The sequence below is a fragment of the Orycteropus afer genome, unplaced genomic scaffold (assembly GCF_000298275.1).
Source record: "Orycteropus afer afer isolate SDZICR_OR568_19922 unplaced genomic scaffold, OryAfe1.0 scaffold00029, whole genome shotgun sequence".
Classification (NCBI taxonomy): domain Eukaryota; kingdom Metazoa; phylum Chordata; class Mammalia; order Tubulidentata; family Orycteropodidae; genus Orycteropus; species Orycteropus afer.
Window position 1 is genome coordinate 10864001 of NW_006921616.1, and position 22048 is coordinate 10886048.

The window sequence follows — 22048 nt, forward strand, 5'->3', positions numbered from 1 at the left end:
ATCTGAGTAGTGTCTGGATTTTCAAGCCCACCTGTGCAAATAGCAGCTCTGGTGGCATAGTGCCTAAGGCATTTGACTGCTAATCAGAAGTCTGGTGGTTCAAATCCACCAGCCACTCCTCGGAAGGAAGATTGGACAACCTATTTCCATAGTGATACTGCCTCAAAAACCCAAGGAGGAGTCACTATGAGTCGGATCCAACTCAAAGGCAGTGATTTTTTTTGTGTGTGTGTGTGTGTGTGTGCATAAACATCAACTCAATGTATTCTTGGTCTTCCCAGTTCAAATTATAGGTTTGAATCCTACATAATTTTTCTTCTTTGGTCCTCAAAGGACTTTCCCAACAACTTCAACTTCCCAGAAACTTCTCCATGAGTCATGAATGTTCCTCCCATCCACAAGGAGAAAAACAGATTTTGATGACTCGAGTAAACAGTCATTGCATTCCTGGTCAAGTTTTCACTAGTCCTCACCCTATCCTTGATTTTCTTCAACTTTAAAGTGTTGGTGTTTTAAATTTAACCTTTCAGTTGCATGCTGTAATTTTACAGCTGTGTGCCCACATTGAATTGGACGGCCCCAACTCCATAGGCACCTTCTGTGTCTGGTGTGGTGCCCAGCTCTATACGTACGTGCTCACTGCTGTCGAGTCACTTCTGACTCATGGTGACACCACGTGTGACAGGGTAGAACTACTCCATAGGATTTTCTTGGCTGTAATCCTTACAGAAGCAGTCCCCTAGGACTTTTTTCCATGGTACAACTGGGTGGGTTTGAATGGCCCAACTTTAGGTTAGTAGATGGTGCCCAGCTACAGTTGGTATTAATGCTGATTGGCATTATTATGTCTTCTGGGTGCCCTTATATTTTTAATCTTAGTTGTTCATGGCTAAAACAAAAGATGTGCATGTATTTATCTATCCACCTATCTTTCTTTTTCTGCCCCTCTCTCCTCAAGAGAGGACTAATGGCTTTACTGTAGATCCAGAGAAGCCCCAAGCAAACCAAGCTGGTGTTGGAGAAGTGTGCCTTACTCCGTTATCAGCTGTCGTAGAGACAGCCCTGGCTTCACTGGAGTCGTACACAATGGGATCTGAACACTGTGATCCATTGGCTTTTCACTGGCCGATTTGTTGGCGTTAGACCTCCAGGCCTTTTTTCTCAGTTGGTCTCAGCCTGGAAGCTCCACAGGAACCTGTGCAGCATCACAGCAACACACAAGCTTCCCCGACAGACGGGTGGTCGCTGGGCTTGAGGCACATCGGCTGGGACTCAAACTCGAGTCTCCCGCATGGAAGGCGAGAATTCTGCCACTGAGCCACCACTGCCCCTGCGTTTTGATGTGGTGGATCCTACACATTAACCAAAGCACAGGTCTCCGTGACAGTTTTTCAGGTAGGAAAGCACTGTCTCAATAGAGAACTTGACAGGGTGAGAGAAGAGAACTTGACTCTGAAGAGGCAAAGACGTCCTGCATAGCTTGGCAAAGGGACACTGGCCAAGAACAGGCTGGATGGAGACTGACTCACTTGACAAAACTATTTTTGCGCACCTACTATGTGCCTTACACCGTGTCAGACACCAAGCTTAACAAGACTGGCCCCATTCTCACTCTCATGGGTCTTTCTAGCCTGGGAAATTTTGCTTCCTCTGCTGGATAGACCTGTCTCTAAATCTAATCAGGTAATTGTTAACGCTTGTTGGGTAACTGGACCCTCAGGAAACTACACTGGCTGAGAGGACATATTCCTCTGGTCCAGAAGCCAAATCTGAGAATATATGGCTCTCTTAATTACTTACTAGAGGAGAGAGATGGGATCTCAAAGGATCTTCAAGCTCCAAGCCCCTTAGGCTGACATATTTTCTCCTTATCTTTTGGTGACGACCCTCCAAGCCAGGTTACCTGCCTAATATTTATATCCAGATTTTCCAGGTGGCAAAAATCATCTCTGCTGTATACTTTGAAGCCCACGCTCAACAGGCCAAGGACTGGTATAGTAACTGTGACGAGTGTTTCCTGTTTCTAAAGTTTACAAGAACTTGCTTTGTACGATTTATTATTGTCGGTTCAGTACAGTAATTGCTATGACCTTGGTTTTGATTTTGCTCACAAGTGTAAAGAGGAACTGTGAAGAGAGAGATTGACTTGAAAATACTCTCCTAGAATCTGACTAAGGTTTAATTTTTTTCCCCTCATTATCCAGTTTGAAATCTGCATCTAAGTTTCAGTCTGTAGGGAGTAAACAATACCAGGTCACCCACTCCCAGGCTCATGAATTACATCATAGATTCATTGTGAGGGTCTGTGAGACCGCAGAAGGGGATCTGTGGGCTTAAGGGAGTCTGTATCCCCTGAAATTATCCCCTAAATTATACCAAGAAGAATCCATAACTTCCCTTGGATCTTCAAAACTTCCCTTGGATCTTCAAAGCAGTTTGTATCTCTTAACAACTTAGAAAGATTAGGGGTGTGCATGGCCTCACATCTTCTGTTCTGTGACTGTGATGATTCTCTATGGCTTGGACCAGGTCTGTAAGCCTGAACTTACAGTTCCTGCAGAACTCTGCAGGATCCAGCTTCAAGGCCCATGTGCTGACACAGTGCCAACTGTCAGAAAGATGAAGACTTACTGGGATAGAGAACCCAAGAGGTTAGGGAGGCAACAAAGAGGAGGACTCCCAAGAGCAGGTGCCTCAGGGTGGTTCACTCTCCAGCCCACGGTTTCTCCCCTGGCCCTCTATGGAGGTCCCACTTGCTCATTCTTGGTTTGGACCATGTATGATGACATGCTTGTGTTCTCCTTAAAGGTTTGATATGGAAGCCTTAAGCATCAAAGAGAATCTGCTTCCAAATGGAGGATGAGGTATGAGCCCCATTTCTATGCTTGTGTTGTTTACATGATAGCAGTTCACAGAATAAAACTGTCCACCAATTGGGTGGCTTCAAGCAACAGAAATGCATTCTCTCACAGTCCTGGAGGCTACAAGTCAAGGCTGTTGGCAGGGCCACGCTCCCTCTGAAGGTTCTCAGGATGAATCCCTTTCCTTCCTCTTCCTAGCTTCTGGTGGTTGCTGGCAATCCTTGGCTTGTGGGTCTATCACTCCAATCTCGGCCTCAGTCTTCACATGGCCTTCCCTCTGTGTCCATGTGTCCAAACCTCCTTTCTCTTATTAAGGCATCAGTCATTAGATTTAGGCCAAACTCTAATTCAGAAGGGCTGCACCTTAACTAATTACATCTGCAAAGAACCTATTTCCAATAGAGTCACATTCTAAGGTTCTGGATGGACATGAAGTTTTCAGAGACACTATTCAATCCAATATAGAGACCTAGAGATCCTCTGTAACCCTCACCTTTTACTGGGGATGAAACAGATTCAGAGAGGTTCAGTGACTTCTCCAAAGTCACCCTCCTGGAAGGTGGATAACTAGGCCAAATGGCCTGGTAATCTACGTTTGAAAAATTAGCCAACAAAAACTCCATGAGTCACAATGATCTGATCCACAACCAGTCACAAGGACGGTGCAGGACTGGGCAATGTTTTCTTCCATCGTGCGTGGGGTCACCATCTGCCAGAGGCCAACCTGACCACAGCTAACAACGACGATGACAACTACTACTAGTAGTACTTACCTCACATCCCCTGGGATGCACAGTAAACAAGGAAAGCTCCTGACTTGTGCTCCAGTGCCCTCTCAGTCGTACCATCCAACAATGCAGACTCACCAAGGGACACGTGGGAAAGAGGACATGCCCTGGGAATGTAGCTCTCTCTGAATCTGAGATCAAATCGGTATTTTACAAACTACACAACTTTCCCAAGAAATCAGGACAGGACTGTAACAGCAAGTGGCTGAAGGCTTCTTTTCTCGTAGCAGGGAATGGAATGAAGATGAGTCAGGCCAATGGCAAGGGTGCTGGGATCAAGGATCCAGACTGGGGGCTTCAGATGAGAATCAAGCCAGGCACAGCCCTCCACTCCATTACGTGTTTATTTCACATCCACAGCCTTCAGTGAAGCTTCTTGCTGGTCAGCCAGGCAGCTCCTAAAAATAAACTCAAGTTCTTGAAATATTCTAGTTTGCCTTTAAGCTTCCTTTGGCTGGGGACAGGGCTATCTATTTTCAGTTTGACACCCCCAGGTGGTATGGATTTGATCTATAATGACAAATGGCCAAATGACACGGTGCCTGTGGTGAGGCTCAGCAGATATTTAGGAAAGGTTAGCTGTGGGCAAGGCCACCGCAGCCCCAGATGGCTGGAGAATGGGAAAGGTCCCTTTTAAAGGTTCCTGGAACCAAGAGAGAAAATTGGTGGTGTGCAGACAGCTGTTGAAGGACATGGTGCTATGTGTACCAAATCCAAGTAAGGAGGAAGGACCATGAAAAAGAGACAGGAGTTAGAGAAAGAAAAGTTCTCATGGTGGGACACTTGTGGTTCCAGCTGAAGCAAGGGAATTAAGTGGCTTGATTCTCCTGGCCCTGTAAGCTTGTACTTGGCCTCTGGAAACATCTCCACTCTCCTTTGATACAACTTCTCACATTTCTCCATCCCCTCCCTGACTCCAGTTTGGTTCACCTTGCCTCAGGCCTTTTTGATCCCTTGGCATTCTGACTATCCCCTCCAGTTCCCTTCCCAGGAGTCACACCCCTTGCCCTCTGTGACATTGTCCTTCAAGTTAAGTTCTTCCCAGACATTGCCCAGTGCCTCCAAAGGGCTCCAGGATAGACCTTACACGCCTTTCTACTCACCCCTCAGCAATGTTGTTTTCTCTTTATCAGCTAGGAATGCTTTTAGCTGCAGTGAACAGAATGGCCAACTAACAGTGACCGAGAACACTAGGACTCTTGTTCACTTAACAAGAAGTCTGGAGGTAGAATGTCTCACTGTGCTAGTAGCTCAATGTTGCCCACAAGCTCCAGCCAAGCTTTCTGTCTTTCTATTTTACCAGCCACAGTGGGTTGGCGTTCCTTTCTCATGACTAAGAAATGATGGTCGTAGCACCAGGCATCACATCACAATAAAGGAAGAAGGAAGGGGATGAGGAGGGTATCTGCCATCTGTATTTTTATAAGGAAAGCAAAACTTCTCCAGCAGCTCATGAGTGGAATCCCTCTTACGTTTCATTAGCTAGAACAGAGCCCTTGGCCCCATCAAGCTATACACAATGTTGGGAGAGTATCTGGTCTTCCAGCCTCCTTTGTTGGAGGCAGCAAGAGAGATGGTGATGGGGAATGCTGTTGAGTTAGTCAACCAAGCTTGGCTACACGTCTGCCTGCTCGAATCAGCAGAGGTCATCCATGAAATGATCTCTGAATTGTTCAAGGATAATCTAAGAATCGACACAGCTGATGTACGAGTGCAGCTGTTGGTGTTTGCACTGCAGGGATATCCTCACTGGATGGAAGAGAAAGATTCGGTGGTGACCTTCCTTCCTGTCCTGGCGAAGCACGGTTAGGTTCCATCCACTTGGCCATCAGCGTAACTTGTCAAGAATTGTTATTTATCTATTCCATGTACACCTTGTCTCTTCAACTGGATTATAAGCTATTTGAGAAGAGGGATCTTATCTCATACCACCTTCTATTGTTAGTCACTCAAATTAGTGTCATGCACTTTGCTGGCATCCAGGAGAGTTTCATTAATGATGAAGAATGTAACCCTGAACCCCATGGAGTGGCCAAAGAGGCAACAAATCTTTGTATCAGATTCGTGGCAGACACACGGAGGAGGCAGAAGTTTGGAAAGGCCAACAGTGTTTGCAGGATCCGAGGCATGCTGGGTCGAGGGTGGGGTAGAAAGCCCTGTGCAAACAGAGTGTAAATTTTCAAGCCTAAAGCTGCTTTCCAGAAGCGACTGGGAAGTGCTACTAACTTTGATTTACCCTTTCCCTTCTTTGTATTCATTCACCTGTTTCTTCATTCAGCAAAATTAAGTGAGCCCTTACTCCGTGCTTGTGGTTGTTAGGTGCCTTCCAGTCAATTTTAACTCATAGCCACCCTACAGAACAGAGTGAAACTGCCCCATAAGGCTTCCTAAGCTGTAATCTTTAGGGGAGCAGACCTCCAGCGAGGCCTTTTGTCCTGCAGAGTGCTCCTTTACTCTTTGCCAGGATCTGGAAATTCAGAAACAAGTAATACAGGGTCCTGGTCCTTAGGCTCTGGAGGGAAGCAAATAAGCAGATGGCCACGTAGCGTGCAATGTAATAAGGACTGCTGTAGTGTTTCCGGAGTCCCTGGGTGATGTAATGGGCTAAGTACTCGACTGCTAACCACAGGCTGGCAGTTCAAACCCACCGAGAGGCACTCTGGAAGGCAGGCCTGCCAGTCTGCTTCCCTGAAAACCCTATGGAGCACAGTCCTACTCTGCACACGGAGACTCAAATCCACAGCAGCTGGTATCGCGTCATATCCAGAGTGTCTCAGGCAGGCAGCAGTTCTAGACTTAAATTAAGGGGAGTTCCCAGCCCTCTGGTGGAGTTTATAATAACTTCTCTTATTAGAAAAGGTGGGCTGGAAAGGCCGTTTTAGCCGGAAAGACTTAGCTTGAAATCCTGGTTCTGTCTCTGGGTGTTCTGGTTTCCTGGTGCCACTCTGACAGGACTATACCATGAATGGGATGGCCTTAACAAACAGGAGTTTATTCTTACAATTTGGAGGCTTTACATCCAAGTTCAAAGTGCCAGGCTCTAGGGGCTGGGTGAAAGCCCCTCAACCATGGGGTCCAGCTCTGCCTCCTGCTCCCAGCCCACTGGAGCTAGAGGCATTTCTTCACTCAGACAGCTGCTGGCTGCTGAAGCTGAGAAGCCCCAAGGTTGACAAGTAAAAAAGGCACAGTCCTGATGTTACCAAACCACACGGCAGGCCATTAACTTAAGTCCATTATAAGTCCCAAGGTAGGCAGAGTATAGCGGGCTGCTGTATACAGAAAGCAGACCAAATCCTGAAGGCAGCTACTCAGCTGCTTGTGGGAGATCCCACCATGGAGGTGACTGCCAGTCTCCTCATGGGGAATAACTACCACCAGCTGCCCAGCCACTCAACCAGGCCCAGCCATGTTGACACACAAACTGAACTACCACACTGTGAGAGCCCCCAGGAGGATGTCCAGCCACTGAACATCAGTGATGTCCTGGATCAGTTCTGTTTCTTGTCTCAGCTCTGGATGCACCCTTCACTTCCTTGAAAGTAAGCACGATGCTAAACTTTCTCAGTGACAGGGTGCTGGAAGGCCCTGGCGGGAAGAAGAGGTTTCCTGCAATGTCCAGTGCTGGTGAGGACCAATGACATGGGGGGTAGGGCCCACCCAGCTCCAGGACCCAGAGTGCAGTCCCTCTGCAACCTCGGTCCACCTGTACCAGTTACCATCAAGGTGGTTCTGACTCATGGCAATCACACGTGTAACAGAGTAGGCCTGCTCTCCATAGTGTTTCAATGGTGATTTTTCAGAAGATCACCAGGCCTTTCTTCCCAGGTGCCTCTGGATGGACTCGAGCCTCTAACCTTTTGTTTAGCAGCATTAGCACATTAACTGTTTGTTAACCGTTTATATCACCGGGGACCTACAGCCTTGGCCTAGTGTTAACCTTTCTGCATTTCTCCCTCCTTGGAAATCAGAGCCCTGTATGACCTGGTCACACCAAAGGCCTCCTGCCTGTACTGATGCCCAGACTCCCTTAGCAAGCTTCCCTCTGGCCTGTCCATTGCTCGGAGCACTCAGGGCAGTGGTTCCTTCTGCCAGCCCCTACTCTCACCCTGTGTTACCCACATGCTCAGAAGTCATCTGCCGCTGCTGGGACCCACACTCCCCCTGCGCACCCACCCATGCCGCTGGCTGCCGACCACGTGCTCTCTGAAGGGTGGCCTAAGCTTGCTAACAACCCCAGCCCAGCCCCGGCCTGGCCAAACCAGCAAACCTCTCTGCTATCTGGTGGCCTAACCGCCTTCTCCAACGAGGTCTGAACCACTGCCCAGTTTGTCCTTGCCTGGCCCTCACCTTCAGCCACGGGGTACCACGAAGAGTGTCCTTAGATCTGTCAGAAATAAACAGCTCAGAACACCACTAACAGATTGCTGTGCAGGTTTAATAGGCATCTTTAAGGTTGGGCAGCACGTCTTTACTGAGGAAATCAGTGCTCTGGTTGATCAAGATCTTCAGGGTCCTTGTATATAATTTCATCAGGAACTTTGGACACACACTTTTTGATTGGTTGGTTGATGATCACATCAGAAAACATCAATCTTAGAAGGGAGCAGAATGTGCTCAAATAGGAGTCTCAGAAGATCACTGAGCCATGGTTGCAAGACCCCTGGAGGCTCAGAAACAAGACGCGTCCATTCATCTTCTGAAAGATTAAGTTTCAAGTGTTTCAGTCGCCTGATCCGTTAAATACAATTATGTGAAACAAGATAAGCTACTTCTTCTTCTTCCTTTTTTTTTTCCAATTAGGATTTTCTATTCTTTTTTAAACTGTGATTTGGGTGAAAGTTTACAGAGCAAATTGGTTTTCCATTCAACAACTTATACACACTTTGTTTGTGACATTCATTGCAACCCCTACAGTGTAACAGCACTCTGCCCACTTCCCCTCTGTGGTTACCATTTCCCTTCATCCTTCTTTCCTATCCCTTCCTGCCAGCTGAGCTTTATCCTGGGCAAATGCTGCCCTTCTGATCTCATACGCTGATGGTTCTAAGGTGTGCATACCTCCTTGGTATTACTGTTCACCTGATAGGCCTGTCATTTGGTAGAAAGTTGAGCCACAGGGGTGAGCTCAGTTCCAGGCCTGAAGAGTGTCTAAGGGCCATGGTCTCAGGGGTTCTAGCAGACCAGGAAGCCTAGTCTTTTGTATGACAAAAGCTACCTTTACATTGAGTATAGTTCAAGGCATAGCTATAAGTATTGTTGTTAGGTGCCGTGGAGTCAGTTCTGCTCAGCGAACCTATGTCCAACAGAATGAAAACTCGGCCTAGTCCCGCACCATCCTCACAACCATTACCATGCTTGAGCCCACTGTTGCAGCCACTACATCAATCCATCTCATTGAGAGCCTTCCCCTTTTTCATTGACTCTTCACTTTACCCACCATGATACCCTTCTCCAGGGACTGGTCCCTTCTAACAACATGACCAAAGTATGAGAGATGAAATCTGGCTATTCTCTCTTCCAAGGAGTATTCTGGCATTTTGAACCACAGGCATCAGCAATTTTATATATATTCATGATTATACAGCAATAGGTTTTGCAAAAACGGCAAGGAGGCCACATGTTCTGACCTCCTCTAATCTCACAAGAGGAAGACAGGATTACCAGCAGTAACCCAAGGCCTATTACTGCAAGGCCAAACATGATGCCTCCCTCCAGCCCTTTCACCAACCGTTCCTCCCAAAGCACCCACCACCTCTCTCCTGGGTTCGATAATTCGCTGCAATGGCCACACAGAACTCACAGATTACAGGGTTTATTAGGGAAGCACCAGGCTACAACTCAAGTTCAGGAAGAATGCTCAGTCTCTCTCCCAGCCCACCGTCCCTCAGCCAAGAGTCCCTCACAGTCTCTTTCCCAGCAGTGCTGGTCCCTCGGTGTCTCACTCAGCAATGCGTGTCTCTTGCGTCTCTTTCCCAGCAACGCGTGTCTCAGGAGCCCGTGTCTCTTTCAGCAGCACGTCTTCCTCAACCAGCAGTCAGAGAGAGTTCTGCCTCCAGGAGGTCTCCTTTAGAGCCCACAGGGTGGTCAAACTAGCCAATTATAGCATCAGAACTCTAAGCATCTGAGAGAGAGTGGGCACCTCCCAGAACATTGTTTTGTGCCACTCCCAACAGAAATACTCCAAGTGGACACCTTCAGCAATTAGGAGCTCCTGGTTGCTCATAGCAAATTCCACCTTGGAGTTTACAAAGACTTATGGGTAGAAAAGCCACACAAAGTAATTTACTACACTGCAGGTTTCTAACATTTAATAAGATGACCTTTAGTGTCATGGGCAACAGGACTCTGTTTTCATAAAGCAAAACTTCTATTTCACAGATCTCTTAGTGACACTTCTATCAAATCAAACATCCTTTGTGTTAAACTTTCCCAGTTTCCTCTGTGTGTGGTTGCTGTTTCCTGATTGGACCCAGACTATTCCACCTCATCAGAAAAGATGAGGTGATGGCATCACTGTTTCAAATTTATTTTATGGACCCAATGAGAATGCCCACTGAGAGCCCTTCAGTACACTGCTCATTGGGGCTGCTCAATTTTCTCTGAGCTGCAAGTGTCTTTATAGAGAACCAGGGGACTGATGTGTCATAGAGTGCCTCCTGTGTCCCAGGCAGTCTGCCAGGCACTTGACATGATGGCTGTGACATGCATGTGGTTAGCGCTGGAAGAGGAGACAGAAGTTCACAGAGGTTACGTGGGGTCAGGTATGTAACATCAGAAGAAGCTAGGCTATGAACTTAGGTGTCCAGTCCTCCAAGTCTACATACCAAGCTGGGCTTCCTCCTAGAGACCCACAGCCTCCCCCTTGCCACCTGAAGGAGAACAGTTTCCTCATACAGCAAAGCTGCCGGGTCTCGCCACCCACCCATTGCGAGAATAGAGAAGCTGGCATATTTTACGCTAAGAGGTCTACTCTTAGAAGAAAGGTCTGACTCATTCTCAAGATATGAGGCTGTGGTTTCCCTGTCTGTGTGAACTGACCTCTAAGTAAGTCCCGAGCAACCTGTCCTTGGAACAGATGCTATAGGCCTTGACTTGTACATACAGGGCTGTTAAAAGACTACTGTGAGAAAATTCCATTGGCTGAAGTCAAATTTATGGAGTTTCACTTCAGCAGAAGACCACTCACATGGTTTGGTGCATGATCATAACTTCCAAAAGGGCAGCACTCTTTATTATGTTCACTGATGGAGTTTCAGAAGTGCTTAGAACAGTGTCTAGTGTAAAGTACATGTTCAACAAATACTTGTTGAATGGAAGAATTTACAGGTTGGGAGTCATCATATTTCTTTACATATGAGGCTTCACTCACTAACTCTAACTTATTGCCATCGAGTTGGATCCGACTCATAGTGACCCTCCTTGGGTTTCCAAGGCAGTGGAAATAGATGGCACAACCTTTCTTCCAAGGAGTGGCTGGTGGGTTTGAACCGCCAGCCTTCTGATTAGCACTCACAGCCTTAGGCAGTATCCACCATTAAAAAAAAAAAAAAAGTGAAGGAGTATAATTTAAGGGGAAATAACTGCTTTGTGAGAAGGTATGATACCACAGCTACAGTGATTATTTACCCTAATCAAAATTACTTGTCCTGCGCTCCATCTTCTCCAGATAGTATTTCTTTTGAGGCCCAGTTTATTACTCTGTTGATGTGATCATGATCAATAATGTGATGTGTTATGGATTAACTTGAGTTTCCCCAACATAGTCGTTGGAATTCTAATCCCTGTATCTGTGGATGGAGCTCTGGTAGCATAGTGCCTAAGGCATTTGACTGCTAACCAGAAGGCTGGTGGTTCAAACCCACCAGCCACTCCTTGGAAGAAAGGTTGGGGAATCTACTTCTGTAGTGATACCACCTTGGAAACCCAAGGAGGGGTTGCTATGAGATGGATTCAACTCCACGGCAGTTAAGTTTGTTTTTTTTGATATATCTGTGGATGGGAGTATGGTATAGTGCCTAACGCATGTGACTGCTAACCAGAAGGCTGGCAGTTCAAACCCACCAGCCACTCCTTGAAAGGAAGACTGGGTGATGTACTTCCATAGAGATACCGCCTAGGAAACCCAAGGAAGGATCGCTATGAGTTGGAACTGACTCCACAGCAGTGAGTTTGGTTTTTTGGTGTATTATCTGTGGATATAGGTTTTTTTGTTATGTTAATTAGGTCATACCTGAGTAGGCTGGCCTCTAAATCTAAGCCCTTCTGAGTTAAAAGACCAGATTATAGACAGACACACACCTGCACACCAGGGAAGAAAGACACCATGTGAGGGGTATCAAGCCAAGGAGCCAAGGAACCAAGGAACACCTGGGGCCAACTCCAAGGAAGGCAGCAACACTGCCGAGGCCTGATTCATTCTTCCAGCCTCCAGACCTGGGAGAAGATGAGTTTCTGCTCTACAAAGCCACCTACTTGTGGTACTTCTGTTCCAACACCACTAAGAAACTAAGACAGATGGGTAGGAATAAACAAACCATCCCAGTCAGTGACACAGTGGCTTTTTAACTGGAGCCCTTTGGAAAAAACTGTCCAGTGCCTGGCAGAGAATTCCACACATGCAGACTATTCCATAAATGTCTATTGGCCCTGGTGAGAATGCGATGATGGCAGGACCTTAAAATAAAGGACTGACACAGGTAACAGACATTCAGGCAGAGTGGGAGGGCCAGAGGGGGGAAGCAGTGTTTTGGATTGGGCAGTCTCCATTCCCATCCCAAAGCAGGACCAAGAAGCTACCCACGCTTTCTGTGCTTAATGCTGCTGCTCTTGTTGTTAGGTGCCGTCAAGTCGTTTCCGACTCACAGCAACGCCATGTACAATAGAATAAACATTACTGGCCCTGCACCATCCTCACAATCATTGTTAGGCTTAAAACCATTGTTGTATCAATCTATCTCGGTGAGGATCTTCTGCCTTTTTGCTGACCCTCTAACTTTACCAAGCATGGCATCTTTCTTCAGGGCCCGGTCCCTCCTGTGTGTAATAGTTTGGTATATGTGTGCCACGTTGTTGTTAGGTGATATTGAGTAGATTTCAACTCATAGTGACTCCACGTGATGGAGTATCTGCTCCATAGAGTTCTCTAGGCTGTAATCTTTATGGAAGCAGATCACCAGGTCTTGAATTGCAAACCTTTTAGTTAGCTGCCAAGCACTTAACTGTTGCGCCACAAGGGCTCTAGCTCCTTCTTAAAAACCTGAACCACAATGGCAGACGCCAAGAACACTCTTTACACGTGTTATAGAGTTCAGGTAGAGAGCTGAAGCCATGCATCTCCTCAACACTTAAAACAAAACTTGTTTCTTTATTTCCAGTAATTATCTTTCTTGTTCACTCTTTTCTTTTTAATGTGATGAGAAAGGGAAGACATAGGAAAGAGAGCAAATAATGTCTCTCTTTTTCAGAAACCCCAGGATGTGTAACACAGTGCCTCTGCTCATGGTTAGACATCTCCTTTAAAACAGGGTTACTCCACAGTGGGGAACAGATGAAGTCCAGCCCTTTAGTGAATGACGCTGGGTAAAGCCATCTCAGGGGGCACCGAGTTTATTCAGTTACTTGTTCTTTCGACAAATATCTACAGGGCACTTATTGCTAGTTGCTGTCTAGTCGACCTCAGGCAGCACTGCCTGGTCCTGCGCCACCTTCTCCATCGATCGTTGGTATGTTTGAGCCCATCGTTGCAGCTCTTGGGCAGGACTTTCCAACCTACAAGGCCCCTCCTCCAGCTGCATATTGGACAGCGTTCCATTGTGACCCACAGGGTACTCACTGGCTAATTTTGGGGACTAGATCGACAGGCCTTACTTTGTCTTAGTCTACCTCTGCTGAAACCTGTTCACTGTGGGCGAGTTTGCTGGTATTTGAAACTCCAGTGGCATAGCATTCAGTGTCATAGCAACATGCAAGCTACCACAGCACGACAAACTAACAGACGGGTGGTGGACAGAGCACCAACTGTGTGCTAACTGCTATAATAGGCACTGACTACAATACAGAATGGGAGTTCCACGGAGCTGGTGGGGTGCCCATTTTGTATCCCTGTTACCTGGAACACTCTTGATACACTGGAGCCATTCAAAAGATAGTCATTGAATTGATGAATGGTTCCAGGCCACATGGAGTTTATAACACAGGAAATCATACCATTTCCTCTTGTTCAGTTAGCTTTTTCCTTTCTTCTTTTTTGTTTTAATCATTAATTTTTTTTTTTATGCTCAAACTTTAGGCAATGAAAGCCCCTTCAGCTAGCTCCTGTGATTTTTTTCCCCCTAACTTTATTATGGTAAAATACATATATAACAAAAATGTGCCATTCAAACCATTTTCAGGTGTACAATTTAGTGACATGAGTTACACTCACCACGTTGTGCTGCCATCACTACTGTCCACCTCCAAAAGTCTCCCATCTCCCACAGAGAGACTGCCAAGCAACAGCTCCCCGCCACCCCCCCCGCCCCTGGCAACCACCAAGGCTCCTGTCTGCGTATTTGCCGATTCTAGATACTTCATCTAAGTGGAGTCATACTGTGTTTGTCCTTTTGTCTGACTTATTTTCACTCAGCACAATGTTCTCAAGGTTCACTCATGTTGTATTGTGCGTCAGAACTGCAGTTCTCTTTGTGGCTGGAAAGTATTCCATTGTGTGGATACCACATGCTGTTTATCCACTCGTCAGGTGATGGACACAGGTTATTTCCATCTTTTGGTTACTGTACATAATGCTGCAATGAACACTAGTGTTTGAGTCCCTGTCTCAAGTCTTTGGGGTACATACGTGGCTCAGTTAGTATTTTCATGCCAATGAGTTAAGGGAACATCAGAGGAAGCTTCCAGGAGAAAATGTGGAAGTCACTGGCTGCCTTGGGAGAGCGTGGAAAGGGATGTGGTTAGGCTCTCATCTTACTCCCCACTGGCTATCTCTGTGAAGGGACTGATCACAAGGTAGCAAGAGGATTCTCACACGTGATTTATGAGGGTCGTCACTGGGCCTCTGGGGTTGCCCTGTGGACAGGAACGTTTTGGCTCCATCTTGTCTACACAGGGCAAACAGCTCCGTCTCCTCCTTGCTTTGAGCCGACCACCTGTTCGCTGCACGTCTGAAAGGGGCAGCACCAACAGGAGCCCTGGGGGGCACAGGTTCTGCTGCTTTCAACAATGACAGCAAGTCCCTTCTCCTTGGCTAGACATAATATTGTTTGGCTTGGTTTTAAAATAATCTGTGAGCTAAAAGTTTCCAGAGATAAGAATCTAGCTGATGAGCAACAGCCAACATCGCACAGCATTCACATCAGACCAAGACTGGCTTCTGTCCTCAAGATGTGAGATTTTTCTCTCTTCCTCCTCCCTGCGCTGCTCACTCTGTCGCTTCCACCTCTCCCTTCTATCTCTCCCTCCCTTCCCTCCTCTCTTCCTTCTTTTTTCTTCCCTCCAAAACCCAAGCAGTTCTGAATCTTCTACTTTTTGTGGGAGTGGGTTTGCCTGGGGCATCTGATTCAAACTGGGGGAGGCATCCCAGGGTCCTTACAAACCTTACCAGGGTCAGAACTGATAGGCACTGCCAATGGCCAATCATAACACCACTGCTTCATCAGAGGCAGGTTCAATGGACAGGGCTCTCTGATCTTTAGTAACATTCGGAACCAGCAAGGTGTCACACATTTGGGACACGGGAATGCGTTACTACTTCGCAAGCACCACGTTTCATTTGTTCTAATCATGTGAAAGTGATCTTTCTGAAAAGACACATGCAGCTCTTGCTGTGTCTTACTGGATCCAACCATTACCATTCGATTTGTCATTTCCATCTTTTTTCCCTGAGAAAGGAAAAATAATTTAATAAATATGATCACAGGAGGCTTTTTACTTGTACTGGGGAATGTGACCAAGGGCCCCTGGACCACACAGCTGTCCACAGTCGCGGCTCTCCAGGAAGTCTTTAAGAGCTAAATCGCATTTGGGGATTACTGTCTGGATTTCGATCATTCCTACTCCTCTTCTTGTCCATTGTTCTGGTCACCGAGGATTAACACTCTGGGGATCACAGTAATGACCCATCGTGGGCTCTCTCCAAAGCAATTCTATTAATATCACTTTTCATCTTCCTAGGTGCGAATTCAGCAAACAGTTGGAGAGAGAGGCTGTCTCAGCCAGACACCAGCATCCGCAGGGCCTGTAGAGGAGGAGACCCCACTCACTGGGACCAATGGGAGCTCCCTTCCCAATTCCGGAGGGATCCACAAGGACAATGCATCCCTGGCCCAATACCTGGAGGTAGAAAGCTGGACTCAGAGCCCACAGCATGAAGAAAAACAAGACCTGGATAAAGGACACAATGCACCTGGTGGCCCCTGGGGAGACCAGGAACTTGAGTGGGGCATTTCAGAAGCTGAGGGTGGATACGTGTTCCCCTGTGAGTTCTCAGAGCCTTGCCCCCAGGACGGTCACGCTGACCTCATTGAGCCCAAGGCTCCCTCTGTGGCTTCCCCTGGACTCAGAAATACCATCCTTACCATGGAAAATATGTTTGATGGGCCAGGCAGCAGAGAAGGCGTGAGTGGCATGGAGAGGTTTGAAGCAGGTGACCATGGGACATGTTGTGATACCATGGGCTCTGCACCCGTTGGTAAATATTTACCTCAAGAAATTTGCTCCATGGACCCAGAGCTGGCGGATGGTCAAGGCAAAGCATCTGATTTATGTCCTCCTGATGACACGAAGCTGGAAGTCCTTCTGAACGCACAGAGTTCTGATTCTCCACGGTCCACATGCGAAAACGGCAAGGACAGAAGCCAGGCCGGGCCATTGCTTTTTGTCAGCACATTCACCTGGGCCATTTCACAAGGGGCCTGTGAAGGCACCTCAGGGGGCAGTGTAGCAGAGGTGGAGAGCTCCACCTCCGTGGCAGCCTGCAGAAGGACTGACCAGGGGAGGCCGCTCCCCAGCCACACAGGGGGGCTTGAGGAAAGGCAGCCTCCTTCTTCTGAGAACAATGCTTTTTTGCAAGTCAAAGAAGAAGATGAGGAGACCAAAGACACCACAGACATACCACCCAAGCCTAGTTCCATGGTGACATTTCCTCAGGAGAAGCCAACAACGTTAACTGAAGGTCTTCAGGTGACGAGGGAAAGTGAAGACACATCAGCTATGACCATGGCTGCCAAAGTCTACCCCACCAAGTACCTTGCTGCTTCAATTGCTGAAAACAACCAGGCAGATGGCACTGAGGAGAACTCACCTCAGGCACCAGAAGAAACTGTGTTCCAGCTTCCTGCCAGTGTACCATGGGGTCATATTTTAAATGGTTCCACAGCTGAATCAATAAAAGAGATACCTTGCATGGTGCCCAGGGCACCAGAAACCCATGCCCACGTTCTCCAGCTCTCAGAGGGAGAGAAATTCTGTAGTAATTTCCTTCTTCAGATTGGTAACCAATCTACAGATAAGAGCCAGATGGTGGACAGAGCAGACCACAGGACCCTTCAAGAGAATTTCCAAGAAAAAGGAAGTGAAACAAAGAAGAAGTTCCATTCAGAGAGCTCGCCTCACCAGAGTTCTCTTTCTGAAGATAGTTTCCAAGAAAGTTTGCCCTCAACATCTGCTGTACAAGAGGAAATATGCTTGACACCCTTGGACCACTCACCAAGAAACTTTAAGGAGAAAAGAGGGCAGAGCTCAGGCCTGGGGACAAGCATCTCCATGGTGGCTGAAGGTACTGTGGAAGATGACAGTCAAGCTCTAAGCAATGTTCTGCCTCTCTCTAACTATCTCCCAGAGGACTCTACAGAGAGTGGACCAGGATCTGGGGAACCAGGCAATAAGCTAAAGATTATAACTCTAGAGGCTTCTGTTTCAGAAATCTGGCCACCAAGACAACCAACAGATTCAAAGTACAAGGAATCAGAAGCTGTTCCCATAATTCCTGGCAGGATCTGGGCTCTATCTGAGGTTCTAAAGGCAGATGCTTCAGTGTGTGAACTGGACTTAACTGAAACAGCAGTACCAGCCAGTAGTCCTCAGTGTGAGTCTCACTCAACCCTTGTTCATAACAGAGAAATCCATGGATATCAAGAACCAGTCAGCAGTGAGGATGGAAGGAGTCTTTCTTCTCAGCATTTGAGCCAACTCAGACCCCTGGAGTCATCTGTGGACCCTATAGATGACAAGGAATCATGTACCACAAATTCACTGTCAGAAGCTTCCAAAACTAGAGAGAAGAAAAACATTAACAAGATGAGTCAAACCCAAGAGGAGACCCAACTCAAGGTGGATCAACCTGCCTTCTTTAAACAGTTGCTGACCCACCCTCAAATCCTGGAGTCATCTGTTGATCCCATTGATGAAACAGGTGTGATGGAGTGGGCCAGGGCTGAACAACCAGAGCCTCCCAGATCCACACCAGGGCTCACCAAAGAGGGGAGTCAACCAAAGGATGGAAACTTGGGTCAGCAAGTAGAAGTCCAATCTGCCATCTGGCATGTTCCATATCCTGAGGGAAGTGGGGAAACCATTCCAAGTGAAAAGAACATAAACCAGAACCAAGGAGACAGTGAGAGAGGGCAGGCTGAACAAAGTCAAAACGCCAAAGCAAAAGGGGAAGTCCAACCTGCCACTTTGCAAGTCCCACGACCTGACAAAGGTGGGGAAATAATTCCAAGTGAATGCAACACACACCAAGTACAAGTAGACAGTGAGAGAAGCTTTGGGGAGGCAGTGCAAAGCAAACACAACAAAGCAGAAGTAACTTCCCCCACTCCACCTCCTTCTAGCTGTCTTGCAATAATGACTCATGCCACTGTTGGAGTTGAGACTGATGCCACAGACCAAATTCATGATGTCACTGCGAATGACATAGCTAAGCAAAGAAATCATCAATATGTGTTTTCTGACTCGAAGGAAAGGGGCAAAAATATTGATGACGAGTGCGCTAACCATTTGCCTTCTTCTAGTGGGCTTCTTCCTCCTGAAGGAAGCAGCACCAACTTCTCAACAAGCAACAAAATCGAGGAACCTAAAACAGAGGAGCTTCAAACTGAAGAAACCAAACCCCTAAACTCACCTGGCTCCCCAGCCACTACTTGGGCCTTCATTTCAGGAGACTGTGTATCAGAGAACGCTCCCAAGTCCTTGCACGACCCCTGTCAACAGGGCACTGTGGGCAGCATGAAAAAGTTCAGGGAAGAAGAGACAGCAGGACCCATGGTGACTAAACCTGGCAAATTTCCAGAGGCCCAGCCAGCGGTGACTGGGTCTGAGGAGGCCAAGAAGAAGCAAGAAAACTCAGGAAGTGGACGTATAGCTGAGGGGGTAAAGAAGAAAATTCTGTCCAGGGTAGCAGCCTTGAGACTGAGACTGGAAGAGAAGGAAAATGTCAGGAAGGCTTCAAGCTTTCGCGGAAAGATCCCTAAACTCGAGCCATTGGTATCACGTTCAGAGAAGAAGGACCAAAAAGAGCCACCTTGCCGGAGAGGAGGGAAAGGTGAGGCTCTGTTGCTTTCTGTACGGTTACCTGGGGTCGGTGAGGCCAACGCCAACTCCCTCTTTCCTCCTGAGTACTTTGTAGTTCTGTTGGGTCCCCACTGGGTGGGCACTGATGCTGTGGTTACAGCCAAGTGGCTTGAACACAGAGGCAGAAGGTTCTCCAATTTGAGAGGACTTCAGAATCACCTGGAGGGCTTGTTAAAACACAGATTGCTGGGTCCCACCCCCAGAGATCTGTTCAGCGGGTCTGGGATGGGGCTCAAGAAATTGCTTCTCTCACCAGGGGTGTAGTGAGGCTAAGGAATTCCCTGGACACTCTCTAGATTGTACCTGCCCCCAATTCAAGTGCCTGGGGGGAAGCTCAAAATTGCACCCCCCCCCCAATTTCAAGATGAACAGATGTTGACACATCAGCAGAAATGCCTTCCACCTTCACGTCTGGGTGCCTTAGTCAGCTACCTTTCATATTTGCGGTGCCTTGGAATGTCATTGGATTTGTTCCCAGGGACAAGTGCCCCCCCCGACCCCCCCTTTACTGTGCCTCTGCATCTCCCATGCTTGAAGGAGGACATCGGACTTTTCTGGGTTAATAGACGCTGCTCAGTGGTGCCCCGCTTCAACTGGCGCCCAAGGCATGTGCCCTACCTACCATACCTTAGGTAAGCCTTTGCTTCTAACAAGTTTCCAGGTGACACTGATGCTTCCGGTCTGGGAGCATACTTTGAGAACCACTGACATAGGCTGCTTGTAGGTTATTTTAGGTGCCCAGAGATTGTAAATTATTTGTATTCAACTACTAGCATATATTTGTGAGTTCTAATACACAAAGGCAGGCAGGTCCAACCTACCCAGCAGTACCACGGAAGAAAGGCCTGACATCTGCTTCCAGGAAGGTCACGGCCAAGAAAACCCCATGGGGCACTTCTACTGCAACACCGGCCGCCATGAGTTGCAACTGACTCAACAGCCCTAGGTTTGGTTTGAGCTGGGAAACAAACAAACAAACAAAACCCAAACCCATTGCCACTGAGTTCATAGTTGCTTCCTACCCTAAGAGGTAGGTATTTTAATTGAGGGAGTGTGATTAAGATTCCTTTCTGTTTGGTAATTTCTTTTTGTTTCTTAATCTATTAAAAACAAAACGAAACAAAAACTAAGATAAACAGAAGCATTAATCAGGGTAGCTAATTAGTATAATTAGATAGCCCACACACTAAGAACAATTTAAAGAGATTAACATTAAGGTACACTTTGGGACTCTCCTCTTTAATCATTAAATTTGATTTTAAATGGCTTAATTTTAACCTGGGAGCTCTGGTAGCGTAGTGCCTAAGGCATTTGAGTGCTAATCAGAAGGCTGGCAGTTCAAACCCACCAGCCACTCCTCGGAAAAAAGGTTGGACACTCTACTTCCATAGTGATACTGCCTCGGAAACCCAAAGAGGGGTTGCTATGAGTCAGATCCAACTTGACAGCAGTGACTTAATTTTAACCTTGATTTTTTTCTTCCCAATTTAAATATATATATATTTTTTTTCCTACTCACCTGAGTCTAACATCCTCTGGGGTCTTCTTGTGTCTGGTTTCAGAGCACTAGCACCTCCAAAGCCCTTGTAATTGTTTCTGCTTTGCCCAGGGAATCATTTCAGCCTCAAACTCCTTTCCCTACCCTGATGCTGAAGAAATTTGTGAAAAAAATTTTAGCCTCTTTTATACCCAAGTTTTTCTTTCCCTTCCATGAAACGTGACAGATGAGAAAATACGGCAGCAAGATGACATGGTCTGTGTGCTGGAGTGAAATGCTGTGGACCTTTTTCATTCAATGGGAGGGACTTTCTTGGCTTAGCCAGTGTCCTCAGTCTTAGAGGCTGGGGTCTGCTATTCCCAACTCACCCCGAATGGCTCCTTGGTCCCTATTGCATACAGGGCTAAATCCAAACCTGCCTTCCGAAGAGCCTGGAGTTATCCAGCGGTATTGTTAGTACATATGTTTTTAAATACTTTAAAAGAGAATGAAACAACGTTTTGAAAGACCTCAAAAGTGGTTTCAGCCCAGGGGGAAACAACTGACTTGGAATTTCTGCACACACTCAAGTTACCTGTGACACAGACGCCAACCCAGGTCCCCAGGTGTGGCTGGGGAGTTTGATTTTAGTTGTGGCATGGCCTCCCCAAGCACTGAAGGGCTGCACAGACAGAAAGCACGGCGTTCTGCCAGGGCATGGGGCTAGCAAAGCAGGGTCAAGGCAGGGCAGTGGGCCCGATCCCGGGAGGGCCTCACCAGACACAATGGGGTAAGAGCATCAAAGACTTTTCCAGCCCAATTTGGTAGTAACGGACTGTCACCAATGCCACCCAAGACACGCAACCCATTAAGAGGCAAAGCTCAGCACAGGGGTAGACGGGCAGGTGTTCTGGCTCCTGTGGGAGGGAGCCGTAACATGGTAGTTTTGCATACAGGTACATTGCACAGGTTCACATCTGGTCTATGCTAGTAAGTGGATACCCGTGGACGAATGCCTTACCCCCTGCATGCCTCTCTTTCCTCATCTGTAAAACTGGGGTGCAGTTCTGCTACCGCCAAGGCATAAAAATACAAAGCAATTTGAATGATGCCTGGCCCAGCACAAACCCTCAGTCAGCCACTGTGACATTATTAAATGAAGAGCAAGGGAATTTCTAGGCCATTATTATGCACATGGAATCAGTTAGGAACTTATTCAGACACCAGATGGATGTATCTGGGATGACACCCACCTGGTCTTAGAAGGAGTGGTTCTGTATCCTGGCCCCTCCCCCAGGCCCTCGATTGGAAGGTGGAAGCCCTTCTCAAGGCAGCAGGCAGCGGAGGCCCACTGA

General features: G+C 47.3%; 1 protein-coding gene across 1 annotated transcript in view; it reads left to right on the top strand.

Moving 5' to 3' along the window:
• Window positions 1-22048, top strand: part of ALPK2 (alpha kinase 2) — a 128467-nt gene that overhangs the window by 62041 nt on the left and 44378 nt on the right. Inside the window, 2 exon segments of the mRNA XM_007935549.2 lie at window positions 15818-19291; window positions 19754-19848. Of these exon segments, the coding sequence (XP_007933740.2) occupies window positions 15818-19291; window positions 19754-19848 (3569 nt within the window).